Source organism: Colletotrichum fructicola (genome assembly GCF_000319635.2).
Source record: "Colletotrichum fructicola Nara gc5 chromosome Unknown KSG_Nara_v1_contig01, whole genome shotgun sequence".
In the NCBI taxonomy this organism is placed as follows: Eukaryota; Fungi; Ascomycota; class Sordariomycetes; order Glomerellales; family Glomerellaceae; genus Colletotrichum; species Colletotrichum fructicola.
The window spans coordinates 102,767-120,483 of record NW_027094051.1 but is presented as its reverse complement, the minus strand read 5'-3'; the positions used below and the strand labels follow the sequence as shown (position 1 = coordinate 120,483).

The following is a 17,717-nucleotide window of genomic DNA, read 5'->3' as shown; positions in this document are numbered from 1 at the left end:
AGGCGTTTTCACTCGCTTCATCATTAAGCTGAGGGGCAAAAGGCCGTTAAGAAACCTACTCCAACAAATACCCTCATGTAAATCATCATCATACACATTGGTGATGCGAAAGGTGTGGTGTCTTTCAAATCCATAATGAATTAGCCGTCCTTTACCACCCCAGCCTCCACCTGACCGCCCAAATGGAACAAACAACTGGGAATGGAGGCTTTGATCCCTATACTTTTCAACTCTCTTCTCCTCCTCCACTACCTTTTTTGCGCAATGATACTTCCCGTCGCGGCTGATGATCTAAACCAGGAAAAGCAAAGGAAAACACCCCCTCTCTCTAGGCAACAACCTCCTCGGACTCCTCGAGCACCTCCTCCACAATCTCCTCGATGATCTGCTCCTCGCCCTCGGGCACCGCGGCCTTCTTGGAGAGGAGGTGGGCGACAATGTCGCTGGGCAGGCCGAGGTCTTCGCGCTCCATGGAGACCTCCTCCTCGAGGGACTCGCGCCAGGCGTGCCACTCGGCCAACTGGCGGCGGCGGCCCTCGACGACCTCGCGGTCGGCGGAGGCGCCACGGTCCTGGTCCTCCTGCTCGAAGACGCGGGAGTACTCGCGGAGGTTCTTGCGGATCTGCTTCTGCTCCTCCTTGCTAAGGAGAGTCGCGGGGCGGGGCCGCCACGCCAGCTGCTTGAACTTCTCGATGGGCTCCTCACGGAGGCACTCACCCTTGAAGTCGTAGATGTGGTAGCCGTTTTCCATCTGTAAGCAAAAGTTAGCGGTGAGTCGAATGAGTCAAGGGGTGTGAGTCAGTGGAGTAAGACATACGGGTGACTTCCAGGCAGAAGCCCAGGAGGCGACGAAACGTCCTGAGGAGTCCCACTCAATGTCGGTGACACCGTAGTGGTCGCCAGTGTTCATGAGCTGGAGGTTTGCGGTCAGGTCCTTGTCGGACTCGGGCTTCTCACCCTCGAAGTCGAGGTCGAAGAAGTCCAGGTCGGAGCTCTGCTGGTTGTGGACGGTGGCGATGACGACGAAACGTCCGCGAGGAGACCAGTAAATGGCGTTGCTGTTCTTCTTGTCCAACGTGCGGAGGTGCTTGAAGTTGCCGACGGCGTTGCCCTTGGCCTTCTCGGGGCAGAAGAAGGCAACGGACGTCTTGGGGGCGACGGCCGTTGGGCCGACGGGCTCCGTTGTTGTGATGATGACGAATCTGTCGCCCTTGGGTTCCCACGCAAAGTTGATGACAGTGTCCTTGATGGTGTCGACAACCTCGACGGGGACGCCCTTCTCCTTGATGCGGAAGATCTCGAGGGTTGTGGCCTGCGACTTCTTGGACTTGGAGTGACGGTCGACCTTGACGCAGAGGTAGGCGGCCTCGGATTGCCAGTGGAGCTTGGCGTCGGAGACAGAGAAGAGGGGCAGTTGTCTGACGACTTCCTTGTTGGGGATGCTCATGAGGCCGACCTTGGCGGGGTTGCTGCCGATTTCAGGGGTCCAGTAGGTAAGGAGCTGCTCGTATGTCTTGACGCCCTCTCTTTGCACGGTGGCGGGGGCCCAGTCGAAGTCCATAACACCCTCGATCTTGATGGAGGTCTTGTCGAGGAGGTTCATGCGGGGGAGTTCGTAGATAGAGATACCGGTCTGGTAGTTGAGACGGGCAACGTACTTCTCGTCGGCGGACCACTTGAACGCGGGCCAGAGGAGCTTGCGCTGCTTGGCCTCGTCCAGGCCAGTCATGTCCAGGTTGGCGAAGGAACGCAGAGGCTTGCCGCTCTCGACGCTCCAGACGATGTAGTTCTTGCCATCCTCGTCGATGGACAGCGCGGGGTGGCCCTCCTCGGGGATGGAGATGGGGCGGGCAGACCAGGTAACAAGGTAGTTCTCGTTGGGGGACCAGTCGACAAAGGTAACGTTGGGGTGGGCGAAACGCTGCTGCCGTGTCCATGAGGCACCGCCCCAGATCTGAACACCCTGGTTGTGGACCGAGGTGAGGTAGGTGCCCTGGGGCGACCAGCGGACGAAGCTGTCGGTCCAGTTCTGACGGTCGACGATGTTCTCGGGCACGTCCTTCTCGTTGTTCCAGAAAACGCCAACAGTCTCGCCACGGTACATGGCGAACTGATCTCTGCCGCGACCACTGGGGTCCTTCAGGAATGATCTCAAGTGCTCCTTCTCGATAAACTCCTCAATCTGAGGCGGCGTGTACTCCTCCTGAACCTTGCCCTCCTTTCCATAGCGCTCAATATCGGTAAGCTTGTTAACGCGAAGGGTGTGCTTCTTGTCGAGAGGGACCTGGTCAAGTCCGCGGACAGCGGCGGCGGCCTCACCGGGGGAGGAGAACTCGACGAAGGCAAATCTGTTCTGGGTGTCAGCATCCCATCGTGCTTCTTTCTTTGCGCAACCTGACCCCCCGCAGCGCGGGAGCAGGTGCAGCAGATCCACTGGGCGAGACGTACCTCAGCGACTTGCCGTTGTCGCCCATGGGCATGTAAATCAGATCCTCCCTCGTCTTTCCAACAGAGTTCAACTTTTTCAACAAGAACTTGACAAGCTTGGGCTTCTGTTCCTCGGTAACCTCGGGGAGGCCGTCGACGACGACGAAAGCGTCGTAACCCTGCTCCAACTGAACCTCGTACTTCTCGCGCAGGTCGGAAATGTCAATCTCCTCCTCATCGTACTCCTCCTCGTCGAGGTTCGCGTCCTGCAGCTGGGCGAACGCCATGATTGCGACTTTGGGACACAGCAACAACGGTCGGGGTTCGCAGTAGTTTTTCGTTGGTGGCAAGGAATGGGAGGGGGTGTGTCTCGGTGAAGGGCGCGATTTGCGGTGCGATGCTGTTTGATGTGGTGGGAAAAAAAGAGGTGCCCAGTTGTGAGATGTGGGGTGGTGTCCTGGCCTTTCTTTGGACGAAAAAGTGCCCCGCGATTTTTTTTCGGTTTGTGAGGGTTTCCGAGCTGCGGACCGCTTCGGCTGGCTGAAGATACAGGCTTCAAAGGCCGAAGTTTGGCGCAAAATACACTGATAGGCTGAAGAGTCAGATGCTGGTGACTTTGACAGCGTTGATGAGCTTCGAAAAGAATAATACCAGGGGGTCAACAGCTACTTCGCACACAATTTGGGCTTCTTCTGTGAAGTTTTCGGCGGTAGGTCTGGCATTCGTGTGGGCTGGAATAGCTGGTTCTTCCGGCTCCGGATAGAGCCCCTCGCTACCTGATTTCAGTCACGTGTGATTCTGCCGGTCCCCTATCGCTGTCACTGCGAAGCTCTCTACCTACTCTTCACCGCCCTTGACCTGCCCCTCCCGCCCGTTGATGCCCTGCGGTGTAAGGTACCTGCCGTGCACTGGCCACACACAGCGGCTTCAGTGGAGGATGGACGTCTGTAGAAACAGTCCAGCAGCTCTGCTTCGCTAATCACAGCGCGCCTGGAAGCTGCTGCCCAGACCACCCCACTTCGCCAGGCTGAACCCCCCCCAAATTTTCGAGGTCGATTTTCTCAGTGAAGCTCCCAAGGCTGAAGGAACCCGTACAAACCACGACCTTGATTCCCTCCCCCGCCACATCAGTCACCGTCTCGATCCGAAACAGAGTGTCTGGATAATATATTCACAATGGTTCGTCGCCCTCGTGGACCTGCCACGTCTTGTCTGAGCCTCCTGTACTGATTTGGACCCCTCCAGTCGTCCTTCAGCCCGACACAAATCTTCGAGGACGGAACCACCGAGGAGAAGGGAGAGAATGCCCGTCTCTCCGCATTCGTGGGCGCCATCGCAGTTGGCGACCTCGTGAAGAGCACCCTCGGCCCCAAGGGTATGGACAAGATTCTGCAGTCTGCGTAGGTTGAACCCCCGTGAACCCCGCCATGAGCATCATCAAGGGTCCACCGCCTTGGCTGACAAACAACCATCCAGCTCGACCGGCGAGATTATGGTCACGAACGACGGTGCCACCATCCTCAAGTCTATTGCCCTCGACAACGCGGCCGCGAAGGTCCTCGTCAACATCTCCAAGGTTCAGGATGACGAAGTCGGTGACGGCACCACCTCCGTCGCTGTCCTCGCCGCGGAGCTCCTCCGTGAAGCTGAGAAGCTCGTCGACAAGAAGATCCACCCCCAGACCATCATTGAGGGTTACAGAATAGCCAGCCAGGCTGCCCTCAAGGCCCTGAACGAGCTTGCCGTCGACCGCAGCAACAACCCCGAGGCCTTCAGAAAAGACATGCAGGCCATCGCCCGTACCACCCTTAGCTCCAAGGTCCTCGCCCAGGACCGCGACCACTTCTCCAAGCTCGCCACCGACGCCGTGCTCCGACTCAAGAACTCATCCGACTTGAGCCACATCCAGATTATCAAGAAGGCCGGCGGCAAGCTGAGCGACTCCTACCTCGACGAGGGGTTTATTCTCGATAAGAAGATTGGTGTCAACCAGCCCAAGCGTTTGGAGAAGGCCAAGATTCTCGTTGCCAACACATCGATGGACACGGACAAGATCAAGATCTTTGGCGCTCGTGTCAAGGTCGGATCCACCAGCAAGCTGGCTGATCTCGAGAAGGCGGAGAAGGAGAAGATGAAGGCCAAGGTCGAGAAGATCAAGGCGCACGGTATCAACTGCTTCATCAACAGACAACTCATCTACAACTGGCCCGAGCAGCTCTTCACGGACGCGGGCATCATGTCAATCGAGCACGCCGACTTTGACGGTATCGAGAGACTGGCTTTGGTCACGGGCGGTGAGATTGCTTCTACTTTCGACCACCCCGAGCAGGTCAAGTTGGGATCGTGTGATGTGATCGAGGAGGTCATTATTGGCGAGGACACTCTGATCAAGTTCTCCGGTGTCGCTGCGGGCAAGGCTTGCACGATTGTGCTGCGTGGTGCTACGGATCAGCTCCTGGACGAGGCTGAGCGCAGTCTGCACGATGCGCTGGCCGTCCTGTCACAGACGGTGAAGGAGCCCTGGACCACTCTTGGCGGTGGATGTGCTGAGATGAACATGGCCAAGGCCGTCGAGGGCGCCGCTACCCGCGTTGAGGGCAAGAAGCAGATGGCCGTCAGCAGCTTCGCTGTTGCTCTGCGCCAGCTTCCCACCATCCTGGCTGACAACGCCGGTCTTGACTCTGGCGAGCTTGTCGCCCGTTTGAGGAAGGCTATCTATGACGGCATGACGAATTACGGACTCGACCTGCTGACGCCCGGCGGTGGTATTGCCGACATGCGCGACCTGGGTGTCGTCGAGAGCTACAAGCTGAAGAGAGCGGTTGTTTCTTCTGCCAGCGAAGCAGCAGAGGTATGTTGATCCAAGTTCTTTATGATGGCGGTACAAGTATCTAACTTCCAACAGCTTCTTCTCCGTGTAGACGATATTATTCGCGCTGCCCCTAGACAAAGGCAGCGGGCTTAATCGAGACAACAGTGATGGCATCACGCAGGAGTTCTCGGCAGGGTTGGGAGGGCAAAAGGCCAAAAAAGAGAGTCATGTTCGCATGTTGACGACTGAGAGAAGACAAAAGCCAATACCATAGACGTAGGGATCAACCTCGGAGGCTGATGAATCAATGCTAGTGTCATGAAAGAGCCTGATTGCCACCTTGTCTGTCTATCTGATGGAAACTTACCACTGGGATCAGCCTGCTGGTGTTTCATTCTGTCGCAACTATGAGTTGAGGAAGTTCGCATTTCTCGCAGATAGAAATCGGCGCCGCCGTTCTCTTGGAGAACTACAAACAAAAAAAGGACGCAGCCGGGACTATCCGACAGGTCAATATAAGAGATACGGAGGACATATTTGAAGCCAAAACTCAGAAGGCAACACCGAAAAGCTTCTCCGGCCCCCGGCCCCGGCCTCCCGCCGGTTGCTGCTCGCAAGTCGGAGGTTTCGCACACGATGGCCGGGCTAGAAGCCTGCCAAAAATGCGCCATTAGCTGCCCTATCGGGTCGTCGGCATGGTCATGGGTGATCAAAAGAAGCTTCTTGGATATTAAGTGATACCGGCCAGCGCCCTGTCCTCCTAGGCAGACGCCAAGAAAAGGGTCCAAAGTGCCGGATCGACGAGGAACACAGCGCCAGCTAGGTTCTCCGCACGCCACGCTGAAACTTTGGGAAAATGCCCTGCAGCCAGCTGAGCACAATGCATCTGAAGATGCAGCCAGACAGCCCCTCCCCCCCTGAACTAAAACTCCCGGTGCTTGGAGAACTACGAGACGATGATGTTCATCTCAACATTCGTCGACTGTCGTTCTTCATCTCCTGCTGCCTTCCGCACTCTCTGTTCGTCTGTCTCTCCGTATCCATGTCCTATGTCATCCGAATCAAGTTAGATCCACCGGCCCGCGGATCGGAATGTCGAGGGATGGATCCGAAGCGAAGAGCATTGTCCATGGGCGCTGAGTCGCATTGCGCCAGCGTCCCTTTCTTTCTTCTCCACACGAAAACACCGCCTCTTGATGTGTACGGGGGACACATAAGCCTGTACCGCAATAGTTCCATATTATTGTACGTATGTACAGAGAAGCACGCTCGGGGCATTGTCTGCCCAATGGCAGTCATCTCTTTGCCTTGGAAGACCTGTCCAGACCGACGACACGAATGCCGAGGTGATGCTGGGGAAGCCCACCAGGAGTGACCCCGGTCCAGTATGCATGTGTACCGCCGCAAGAGCAAGCATAGCCATATGACGCCAGCCACCGTCCGGGAATAGCAGTACTCGAAACCCCCCAGCTTTCGCAGTCTGGGGCGGTCCCGTACTCGGTAAACAGAAAAGACAGGAGAAGCAGAACATGGCAAGGGAACTGGACTGCGTTCCTTGGTTAACGTCAATACTACGTTCGGGAAGAAGAGACTGCAAACAGGGAATGGGCAGCTCCATACCTTATTCTTATGTGGATCGGTATTGCGGCACAACTACGTGTCTGCAGCCCATGCCAGTGGTTCTGGACGCAGTCAGAGGTAGACAGAGAGGTTCCAACGAAGTCGTTGGTCCCGTTACCCATGTGTCTTGCCGTATTATGGATGCACCACCACCACCATGCCCTCGAGCCAGAGCCATGGATGACGGGCAGTCCAGTATGTAACCTGCCTGGCAGCCAACACGATGGCCGTTCGTCGGGCGTGCGCTAGTAATGGCGCCGTCTCGCATCCTTCTTTATTTCCCCTTCTCCTCATTCTCCTCAGACACGGGGGCTTTGGATCTGCTCTGACCTTTTCTCTTCTCTCATCTTTCCTCACGTCCTGTTTTCTTACCTTTTTCTCAGTAGGAAAGCGAGGCAATGGTCATCTACTTGAGGATGCGATAATCTTGCGACGTTGACTTTTCTCTTCCTGTTTCCCGCTCCTCCTACGTCACTCCGCGTGCCAAGCCGGCGCTGGGTAAGGCGACCTTTGGTGGCCGATGGCGGCCCCGCTGAAGAGACACGGCAGCTTGGCGGCTAGGTGAGTGACACCTTCAATTCCTAGGTCTCAGTTCGTGTCGGACATTCAAGTCGCTATTTGGGCACCTCAGTCTTAATTCATCTGAGACTTCCTTTTCTCTCAGTTCAATCTTGCTGCGCCAAGTCAAAATTCGACATGATCCGCCGTACTGACAGAGCTGCAGCATTGTGTTGTTTGTTTGCACCGCCTGGATAACATCACGATATAATAGCAGTGCCGCCTTTGGTAAGTCAACCCCCCTTGTGCAACACTGTATTTTGCAACTTCTGTTAACATTATCTTTCTCCTAAATAGAGAGACCGATCCATTTCTCAATCCTGACCCTCCTCGAATCCGGTCTTGCTATCACAGCATGGGCAAAGTGGCAGTCTCCAGACCAAGGCTCCCACGATCAAGGCTACCAGCTCGCGACCTTTTCCTCATCAAGCCCTCACTGGAAACGACGCATCCAGGCCAGCATAGATTTTGTACGGAATCGACATCTTCTTTCGTCGCCGTGGATACCACTCGGAATCGCCATCGTCCTGCGCACTCTTCTCTTCTGGCGCACGATTCGCACGATCCACTGTTCCTGGGAAAGCTTCGAGGTATGAAACTGATGATCGTCAACTCTTAATGCGCACCGAGTCCACAGCACTAACAACTACGTCACCCAGACCTTTCTCCCGGTCTTTATTACTCTGTATTTGGTCGCATCGCCCACTGCCATCAGCCTTCAACAGCCACTCGGCGACCAGACCCGCTCCCGACGCTGCTTCAGCGCGCCTCACATTCGCTACCTGTTCATCGCCGTCGTCTGGGCCTGCGCCGCGAGGTCTACGCTCGCTCTGTCAACACAGTCCGCTGGCGCAATCTGCCCGCCGGGTCCCCTCCGCTGGGAACGACACATACCGCTAGCTCAGATCGTGGCCGTCGCGCTCGATGCCTTCCTGCTGGTCCGCCTCTCGAGATGGCGACAAGAGACGGCAGAGGATGCGCCGCAGGCATGGGCATTTGCCTCACGTTTATTCCTGGGTTCGGCGGGCGTGTTGTCCATCCTCGCTTGCTTCTCATTCTATAACCTGCGCAACATCAGGTGGGCGTTCGTACTACACTACGTTGCCGTTAGAGATTTGGTGGTGGATAGCACCGTGGTTTCCGTCGCGATTCTGTCGGGTTTCTACGCCATGACTGATCTTCACCCGAGTAATTTGGCCATGATCACAACGGCCTTCGGCGTCTACGCGCATCAGATCTTCCGCATGCTTCAGACGTCTGCACCAGTGGACGACTCCCTCCTTTACATGGTTTCCGGAGGAGTCACCATTGCAGGAGTCGGGCTTCTGCTTCGCTACGACAAGGATATCTCGGGCGTCTCAGGGTCTGGCGCCGACCACCGCCTGGTGAGGTTTTTGACAGGTTGGTACGTTGTGCTGGTTGGATTTCTGTGTGGCACATATCTCGTCTTCTACCCCGACTTCGCCTCCATTGACACCCTTTCTCTCCCGGATCTGTTGTCGGTCGAACACGCCAAGTCGGACAACTGGATAGTACGGGCAAATCAAAGCAGAACGTTGGATGAAGCAGTCCGAAACTACCGCATTCGCTACGGCATGCCGCCCCCGCCAAACTTTGACAAATGGTTCGAATACGCCGTGGAAAACGGGTCCCCCATCATCGACGACTTTACTCAAATTAACGACGACTTGTTGCCGTTCTGGGGCGTACAGCCAGAGGTTCTCAGACAGAGGACGAGCCACGCTCTCGCGCTGCCATGGCTCGGCATGGGAGGTCTTCGCATCCGTGGAGGCAAGATAGACATCTCCCCCGGCACCCCTGGATCACACATGTGGATGATGGAGTCGATGCAGGAAATGATTGAGCCGTTTGCGCAACATCTCCCCGACATGGACTTTGCAATCAATCTCAACGACGAGTGCCGCGTCGCCATCCCGTTCGAAGACACTCAGGCCCTACAAAACGACGGCCTCGACTCAAGAGCCAGATTGCTTAGCAACCCAGCACTCAAGCCATTCGACGCCTCGAAACAACTCTGGCCCAACAACGACACCGTTTTCGGCCCCAAGGTCAAGTCGCCTTACTTTGCAGACCACATCCGCGACGAGATCTACTACGACTTCGTCGCCCCGGCCTGTCCCCCAGACTCGCCCGCGCGCAACACCCGCTGGTGGTCCCGCCGCGAATCCTGCCGCGACTGTCTCCTCCCGCACGCCGTCCGCGTCTACGAAAACGGGCTGGAGAACTACCCCGTGGTGTCCAACTGGACCGCGGCCACCGACCTCTGCCACCAGCCCGACCTGGCCTATCTCCACGGATTCCTGCTGTCGCCCGCCGCGGCGATATTCACGAAGGCGCCGTTTCCGGTGTTCAGCCAGAGCAAGACGTCCGGGTTCGCGGACATCCTGATACCCTCGCCGTGGAACTTTGACGATAAGGCGGGATACGACGAGGAGTCGGACGTCGCGTTCGAGAACAAGGAGAATGTCATGTTTTGGAGGGGGAGTGCCACGGACGGCTACGCTGCCAGGGGTTCGTGGCAGAGCTTCCTGAGGGCGAGGTTCGTCGCGGCTGCAAATATGTGGGAGAACACATGGACGATGTCGTCCGCTACCGCCGGCGAGGGAGAGGTTGTGAGATCAGACGCCGGGCCACGTTTCGACGTCGGCTTTGTTGGGGACTGGAGGAAATGCCACGAAGGCGACTGCGACGCCGAGAGGGACACCTTCTGGGACGGCCATGACGAGCCGACGAAGAACAAGGTCAAGTTCCAGGAGCACTGGAAGTACACCCACCTCATGGACCTCGACGGCGCGGGATTCAGCGGGCGATTCATACCTTTCCTGCGGAGCAAGAGCGTCGTCTACCGGAGCGGCATCTTCCGCACCTGGCTCGCGGAGCGGGTGCACGCGTGGCGGCACTACGTCCCCGTGGACGTGCGGCTCCACGAGCTGAAGGGACTGCTGTGGTTTTTCGGTGTCGACTACGAGGGCAAGATCCGGGCGGCGCAGATTGCGGAGGAGGGCAGGGTCTGGGCTGCGCAGGCGTTGCGCAAGGAGGATATGAGGATTTACATGTTTCGGTTGCTGCTGGAATGGGGACGCTTGGTTGACGACGGGAGGGAGGAGCTTGGGTTTGCGTGATTTGATACCCCCTTCTCCGTTTGTGCGGTAGCGTTTTCATGGTTTTGGATAGCATTGGACATGGCGTTGGGTTATGGATGGAAGGACGGTTCATGAAAAGAACCCCATTGACGATGGGATACGACTTGTGTAGGCACTTTAGATAATATGACATGATAAGTTCAGCATCTTGGCTATTCCTATACACGAGGCACCCTCGACGATATGACACTCCTCTCACACAACGACTGTCACATTCACTGGTATGTATCGTGATGACCACCCCTAGACCATCGGTTTGCCTACTTCTCTTATCGCACTTCGCCACGGCCTCACCGTTCGGCTGATCACGACACTGAAACTTTCATGCAGTTGAGGAAGGCAAACATGGCGATAGGCAACTTCTTCAGTACAGGGCGGAGATCATCGCATCGGTTTTGGATGACTCGGATCACCAACCGAAATCAGTCTTCCCTTGCCTCGGGGCTGTCTGAAGGGGCGGGGTTGCTGAGACATGATGTCTCTCTTCCCGCAGTGGCCGCGGCCGCTGGAGCAGACGGCGACGGAATGACAATGCAGGCAACAGCTTCGAGCCATCAAGTACTTGTAGCGGGGGAAAGAGGAAGGATTGATGATTCTTTGATGAGTTTCTTGTAAGCTAACCCGGCCCATTGGATGAAATCTGATATCTTCCTACGGCGATGGTGAGGCCCAGAACTCTTCGTCGTGTATGGTGCTTGCGTTGAGAAAGCTCTCGTCAAGGTGACCAGCCACGGTCCATAGCAGGTTTGTCATTTTCTTGAAGTTATTATCACGCCTCGGCAGGAAGTAAATGTTGGCGATCATTCTGGGCATCTTCAATACCAAAGCAGGGAAACCTCTACTGACTACGACTGTGCGCTTATAGGGCTGGAGTGAAATACATAAGAAACACGAAAGTGATCACGGACAAGGGAAACCGGTGGGTCTGGCTGACCCCCAGGGCTGCAATCTGATGATGCCTACAGCTATATCATCAAATCATTGACTGTAAGACATGGATGTTGTTGCTGATGCTGTCAGCGTAACCTTGGGATCACGGTATCAAGTCACATCATCTCGGTGGGCGATAAGTCCATCTCAATGGTTTGTAACCTCTATAATTGCGGGTCACTTCCAAATGCAGAAAGAAGACAGTCTTTCATTTCTCATCGACTTGTGCAAGAGAACGAGGCGAGGACCGTGGTCCCACGACACAGCAAGGCATGGTTGACGGACATTGAAGAAGGTATCGAGTTGGGGATGGGGCCTTCTGGCCCAGCAAAACCGTTTCATTCTCCACATAGGTTGGGCAAGATTCTGTTTGATGCCGTTGGCGAATGAACATAGTCAACAGTATGAGAATGTCTCTGTTCGGTGTTGAGAACGACACATACACCGAGGCCAATCACCGATGAGATACCGAGTCTCGTCTGCCTACTCACGAGAGCCACGGCGTCTATTAAACCTTCGAGACGCACAATCGATGAATGGAAGGACGCGAGATGGTCAGCCATTTCATGCATGCGAGGCGGTCAATGCTACGTCGTCCCGTCTTGTGGCTGCCGCTGGAGTGCAGCACGCCAGGCGGTCAATTAATAGGGGCGCGCCTGAAGGCGCACATATTAGACGAAAACCAACTAATGCCAAAATCCATAGCGGCGTTTGTTTGCTCGGTATTCGTTCGGTGTGAGAACCGAGCTGCTTCCTGCAAAGCCCTGATCGTGGCGAACAAAAGACGGCTAACGAGTAGGGTCATTGAGGCCCAATGCTGGTAGTCACAGGCACGACAACTGGTTCTGTCCGAGGCTGATCTGACCATCTGGATGGAGTGAGATAAACTTTCCAGCCTCAGTGACAGCAGCCAGGTGTCGTCGGCTGAAAGCTTTAAGCTGGTCTAGCCGCAGGAACCTCAAGCATGGCTGGCTGATGGTAGCTGGTGTCTTGTCGAGGCGCCCCTCAGCAACGTCTTACTGTGCGAAGCCTCAGCATGTGCTTACCATGCAGTCTCGCAAGTTCTGCCTCCAACCGTGCAGAGCGGCGCAGGTCACAAGCTGGTAAAACCTGCCAGAGCGAGCGATCAACGATCGACTGTCTGATGCGTCAACCATAGGCGACTTGCCGAGACGGGGACGTATCAGCGGCATGCCAATGTTCCCCTTCCCTGATTTCGTGGAGAAGAACATGAAGCCAAGTGCTAGCAGGGGACGACCGGTAGTGTTGTAACCGTGAGGCGAGGCGGTTTGGTAGTGTGTTCCGTATGTCTGTCACTAACATTGCCCTCCAACAAAGGCCCTAAATCACATGTAAGTGAGCCTCTCGTGGGTGAGAGGGGCGCGGCCTCGGAAACAGCAGGAAGTATCAGCGAACCACATTGGTCCAAGTGGGCTATAGATGTGCGTGATTGTCATTGAAGAGGAGGGCAGCAGTGATTTCAGGTTTGCTGCCCTCATTGGTCGTGGCATCGGGGATCCCAAAATCCTACAGGCGTAGTCGCTCTAGGCGCCTCTCGTGCCGCTCACATTACGGATGTTTGCCCAGGCTGGGACAACGGAGTCAAGGTCGACGAAATCCCATGTGAAAGTTGCAAGCTGGAGGGCCAAACGCAGGACCTTCGTAAAGCTGGCCTGTGTTCTTCGCTGGCCTCCTCGTCCCCTGTTCGTGGAATTGAGTGCGTTGGGATTGGCCGTCGAGGTGGTGGTCTCAGCTTCTGGGTCAGCAGTACGAATGCCGAAGAACCCCACGATGAACTGACTGCATTGTTCAAAAGTCGTATCTATGGAGCTTTGATGGGTTTTGATGTGGGGGAAAAAAAAAAAAAAAAAGCAATCGTGATGAGAAGACGAATGGCCTGTCCTGAGCTTCCCGAAGAACATATCCTTGGTGGGCAGCGCAAGTGGGATCCGGTTGGCACAGACCAGGTACTCGTCCTTCAGATGTTCGGAGTGGGGGAGGGTGAGATACGTATCTGCGAGGCCCTGGTGGTGACAAGGCCGGCCCTGGCCAGCAACCATCTCAACAAAATTCGAACCCCCAACAGAAAATTTCGAGAGGCAGGAAAGGGTCGAAAATAAGGAGACTGAACAATCACCACGCTGTAGAAGCGAGGTAGGCAAAACTGGATCCCAAGAATGCCGCAAGCTTCCAGAAGACAGCGTCCCACAGTGTTTCAGGGTCTCTGCTGTCTTTTGGTCTTGTTCTTCTTGGTGCCTCCAAATCGACTCGACCCGAAGACCGTTTCATCCAGTGTCTTGCGGTTTCGCCCGAGTGGAATGCATTCGCCCCTTCTCCTTCTCTTGCCTAACTTTGCCCTCTGCTTTTTTTCCAGTCAGATGTGAGGGTGTGAAAATTCGTCGTGAATGCAGTCCAGTGCACACTTTGACATCTGACAACTGGGCCGTCGTTGAATGTTGGCGAAGGGCGGGCGTCAATTCAAGATTCACCTTTCCCCAGCGGGGCACCCCTGATTGGTCCATCGTGTCAGCCGTATGTTCCTCTCCCGATTGGCTGCTGTGTTTCTGGGAATACAGGTGGGCTCTCTGTCCAATTGAAGCGCTCGAGTCTGTCGTGTCTGTCCTGATTCCGCTGGTTCGTGGGGTTGAGACAGAGCGTGAGCCACTGGCGTTGCGTGCAGCGAGATACGTACCCGCCTTGTCTTTTCCCCTCCAACCCCTGTCACCTGTGTGCTCCTCTCCCCCCCTCTTCGACTGGGAGCGTGGGGAACCCAGGTACGTACTCGTCATCCTGTACTGCGTACCGCGACTTGGAGGCAGTATCGATCTTTTCCCCAATGATCCTGAATGCTGCCAACGCGATGGAATCCAACGCTGTTGCCCATGTCGGATGCGGCGCAGAGGGCCTTCTCCGCCATATACATATCGAGCCTCACCCCAGAGGCAGGCCACATTGCTCTGAAATCTCCTGACGTCAGGTTGTTCGGAGAGAATCGGCGGGACGACTAATGGCAGTGAGTGCGAACAAGCCAGGCCCTGGAAATGAACACCATCGAGTACGGCGTGAGCTAGTACCGACTGACAAGCGTCGCGCCGATCTGACTCGCTTTCGACAACGCTACAGCAGCGACGGCGGCGCCTGGAGATCTGGATCTCGCCTCAAGCAAGCAAGCGCCATCTTCACATGCACAGACACTGACAGCGAGGACGAGCTGCGCGTGGTGCGGCGGTGGTTGATGCGACGCGGGTTGGACACTTGGGTGACGGATGACCCGTCCACTGTCGTGGCTGTTGCACTGCTAGAAACAGAGCCAATTGACTTGAGCAGATTGCCCTGCCTGCCCAGAGACACGACGTCAGCAAGCGCTGTCCTGACACGGCAGATAGCACAACTGTACGGGAGCGGCGATATCTCGTGCAGCGGGGACGGCACGGCAGCAACAGGTCATGCTTGGGCTGGTAATGTCTTGAAGACACCGCCAAGATGCAAGTCCTCTGGAATGGGTGCACTAGGCCCGGGTTGCCGATGTCTCTTGAGAGTCGGTGCCTGCCATTGACGAGCTCGGATCGACAAAGCTTGGGAATGGAGGCGAGATGGTCGTCGTCGTCGTCGCCCAGACCATCAAGTGTTCAGACATTGAAAGTATCGACGAATAAGCCCACGAAGGGAATGTCTCGACAGACGGGCGAATCAAGTCATGCCACCGCTGGCAGTACTGTTGGGTCCGGGAGGCAAGGTGGAGGCTCAGGCAGAGTGTCTGAAAGGCGGTGAAGTTGAACCATGGCTCCTGTGGATCAGACGAAAGGTGAGACTACCTATGCATTAGGGCGACATTGGCGGTCGAAGCAAATGCATTTTACGTTGTCAGTGTGTTTTTCTGAGGATCTGGAGCTGCGTTTTCCAGGGAAGTCACAGCCGATGGCCGCTTCGCAGGAAGGCAGGCAAGATGCAGGTGTAGGTGCAGGTGCAGGTGGATGTACTTCCTTCCGTTCGAACATCAAAGTACAAATACAAGTACCGGTGCCAATGGTGGGGTGGTAGGGAAGGAACCTTCAGTGTTAGTTTAGCGAGGGGAGGCTCCCTGGGCTGGTTGCCATGTTCCTTCCCGCCGGAGCGACCCCTCACCACCACCAATCTGCCTGGCTTGGAGGCTTGCAGGCAGGCTGGCAAGCCGCAAGACAAGCAGCAGGTTGGGTTCCCTGCACCACCGCGTGTCCTGCGTGTCCTGCGTGTCCTGTGCCTGTCTCGAGTTGCAGTGGTTTCAATGGCCACCTGCTAATTTGCCTCCCAAGGCCGGGGGTCGGTGTGCTGGAACTTGACCCTGATGTGAGAACTTAGCGGTGGCCACAGCGGAGCTCGTTAGCGATGATCGAGACCTGGCTGATAAGAAGATCCCTTTCTCAGACGTCTCGGTGTGCCCTGCGATGAATCGAAGTCGCCATGGCCGTGTCTGTGCAGCAATGCAGAAGGAGTCTGGAATGGCGGAAGAACAAGCAGGGGCGGCCGAGCACATCTGGCAGTGACAGTGGCAGTAGCAGTGGCAGGGACGAACTGAGCAGCACCTGCTTCCTTCACTCCTGCCTTGACGTACCTTACCTCAGTTTTCCCCAAAAGGTACTCCGTACTTCGTAGATGCGACGCTAGAAGCAGGTACGTATCCAACCAAGACCCTTCAGACCGCCGACTTCGTCCCAAAAATATTTTTGAGCCGATCTCTCTTTTTGCCTACCTTATCCTTCGGTGCCTTCACAGTGTTTTTTTCCCCTTCTTTCTTGCAGGCGCCAACAACACCTCTAACTTGGATCCTGGCCCAGTCCGGCGTCTGCTGGGCAGCTCGCAAGCCTCTACCCCGCGGGCACAAGTACGACGAGATTTGGCTTGTGAATCTTCAGACTAACACCAGCTCCTTGAACAGCGGTTACCTTGGTTGACGGTTACCTTGCCCCAGGGCAGCACGAAACCATCGCACCGCATGGGCCGAGGATGTTTGCGCTTTAAGGTAAGGTAGTTATGGATGGATACCTGGACACGTTGCCCATATCTTTAGAAGTTGCAAAGACGGGCCCTGCAATAAAAAGGACGGGGGCTTTCCCAATGCCTGCAGCTTTGTAAATGGCATTTGGAAATTAACATCAAAGCCCGTGGCCTGACCTGAACCAGCTCAGCTCCAATTCCAGCTCCCAGCTCCAGTTCCAGTGCCCCCAAGCGCGTCCCTTCTGTCCGGCCTCCAAGGCGTACGGCATCGTCTTAGTAACAGACACGAATCAGAAGATACCTCGCCTCACGCCTGGTCTTTGCCATCCGGCGTTGTACCTCTGGATTCTTGCCTCCCACCGGTGGATAACATTGCTAACTCGACAAACGGCGAGGCCCATCAAAAAAAAAAAAAAAAAAAAAAAAAAAAACACCAACTGCAGTCACATCGGGCACCCCCCTGCCACGCGATTGCATTTGCATCTGTCCCTCCTCCTCTCCTGGGCCCTCCAAATCCCCTTGCACCGTGCCCTGCTGCCCTGCAAACCCCCGCGACGACCATCAGCGGCCTCTCCAGTTCGTCCCCAACAAAAACGGAGGCGTGGGAACCGAGGGACAACTCCAGCAGCTGTGATTCTGTATCCGTACGCAGGTGGCAGCCACCCAGCCAGCACACGCAACGTTGGATACCTTATTACAACACCTATCCGTACAGCAGGCACACAGCGCAGCATAAGGTACCTAGCATTGCACAGCTTAGGTTGCCTACCTTACCTCAGGTCACTACGGGCAGAGTACAGATACCTCTCTGTCAGGGAAGGAGAAGCCAAACACCCAAGTACCTACCTTACCTACCTTCCCGCTCCACGCAATACCCGTTGCGGTACCTGACCGGCCCTTGTTGGTCTTGGCACTTGCACCAGCAGCACAAGAACGAGAGACAAGACACACAGACAGCCAGACGCACACCAAGCACTTGACAACGGGTCCCGTCCCGAGCCATCGTTTGCTAACTATTTTGTCTTTTTCGCCTCCGCTGTAACCCGATACCGACACATCTTTTTTTCCCCCGTCCCTTTTCTCCACGGGCAGTGTGTGCTTCATTTATTAGTCCCCTCCCCTTCACTCCCCTCCCGCCTTTGCTCCCCTTCCTTCGATTCTCAATTGGTATCCCTTTTACCTTCAAGGGCCATTGGAACTCTGCTCCCCCGTTCCTCTCAACCGGCCATCAA

The 17,717-nt window shown here is 55.8% G+C and overlaps 4 protein-coding genes across 4 annotated transcripts; 2 read left to right on the top strand and 2 right to left on the bottom strand.

The window, feature by feature from the left end:
* Nucleotides 1-328: 328 nt before the first annotated feature.
* prt-1 (Eukaryotic translation initiation factor 3 subunit B) lies at nt 329-2,714 on the bottom strand (the record flags this gene model as incomplete). Its single annotated transcript, XM_032023209.1, has 3 exons — nt 329-751; nt 818-2,348; nt 2,449-2,714. 3 exons carry the CDS (start codon nt 2,712-2,714, stop codon nt 329-331), a joined length of 2,220 nt encoding a protein of 739 aa, XP_031879903.1.
* An 889-nt stretch (nt 2,715-3,603) lies between these two features.
* cct2 (putative T-complex protein 1 subunit beta) lies at nt 3,604-5,392 on the top strand (the record flags this gene model as incomplete). Its single annotated transcript, XM_032023208.1, has 4 exons — nt 3,604-3,606; nt 3,673-3,827; nt 3,904-5,278; nt 5,333-5,392. The coding sequence occupies 4 exons, from the start codon at nt 3,604-3,606 to the stop codon at nt 5,390-5,392; spliced, it is 1,593 nt and encodes a 530-aa protein (XP_031879878.1).
* A 1,987-nt stretch (nt 5,393-7,379) lies between these two features.
* CXT1-2 (Beta-1,2-xylosyltransferase 1) lies at nt 7,380-10,560 on the top strand (the record flags this gene model as incomplete). The annotated part of the gene is made up of 4 exons (XM_032023207.1): nt 7,380-7,420; nt 7,584-7,645; nt 7,715-8,007; nt 8,077-10,560. 4 exons carry the CDS (start codon nt 7,380-7,382, stop codon nt 10,558-10,560), a joined length of 2,880 nt encoding a protein of 959 aa, XP_031879879.1.
* A 1,775-nt stretch (nt 10,561-12,335) lies between these two features.
* CGGC5_v000028 (uncharacterized protein) lies at nt 12,336-12,743 on the bottom strand (the record flags this gene model as incomplete). The annotated part of the gene is made up of 2 exons (XM_066150620.1): nt 12,336-12,500; nt 12,558-12,743. 2 exons carry the CDS (start codon nt 12,741-12,743, stop codon nt 12,336-12,338), a joined length of 351 nt encoding a protein of 116 aa, XP_066009843.1.
* Between the last annotated feature and the right edge of the window lie 4,974 nt (nt 12,744-17,717).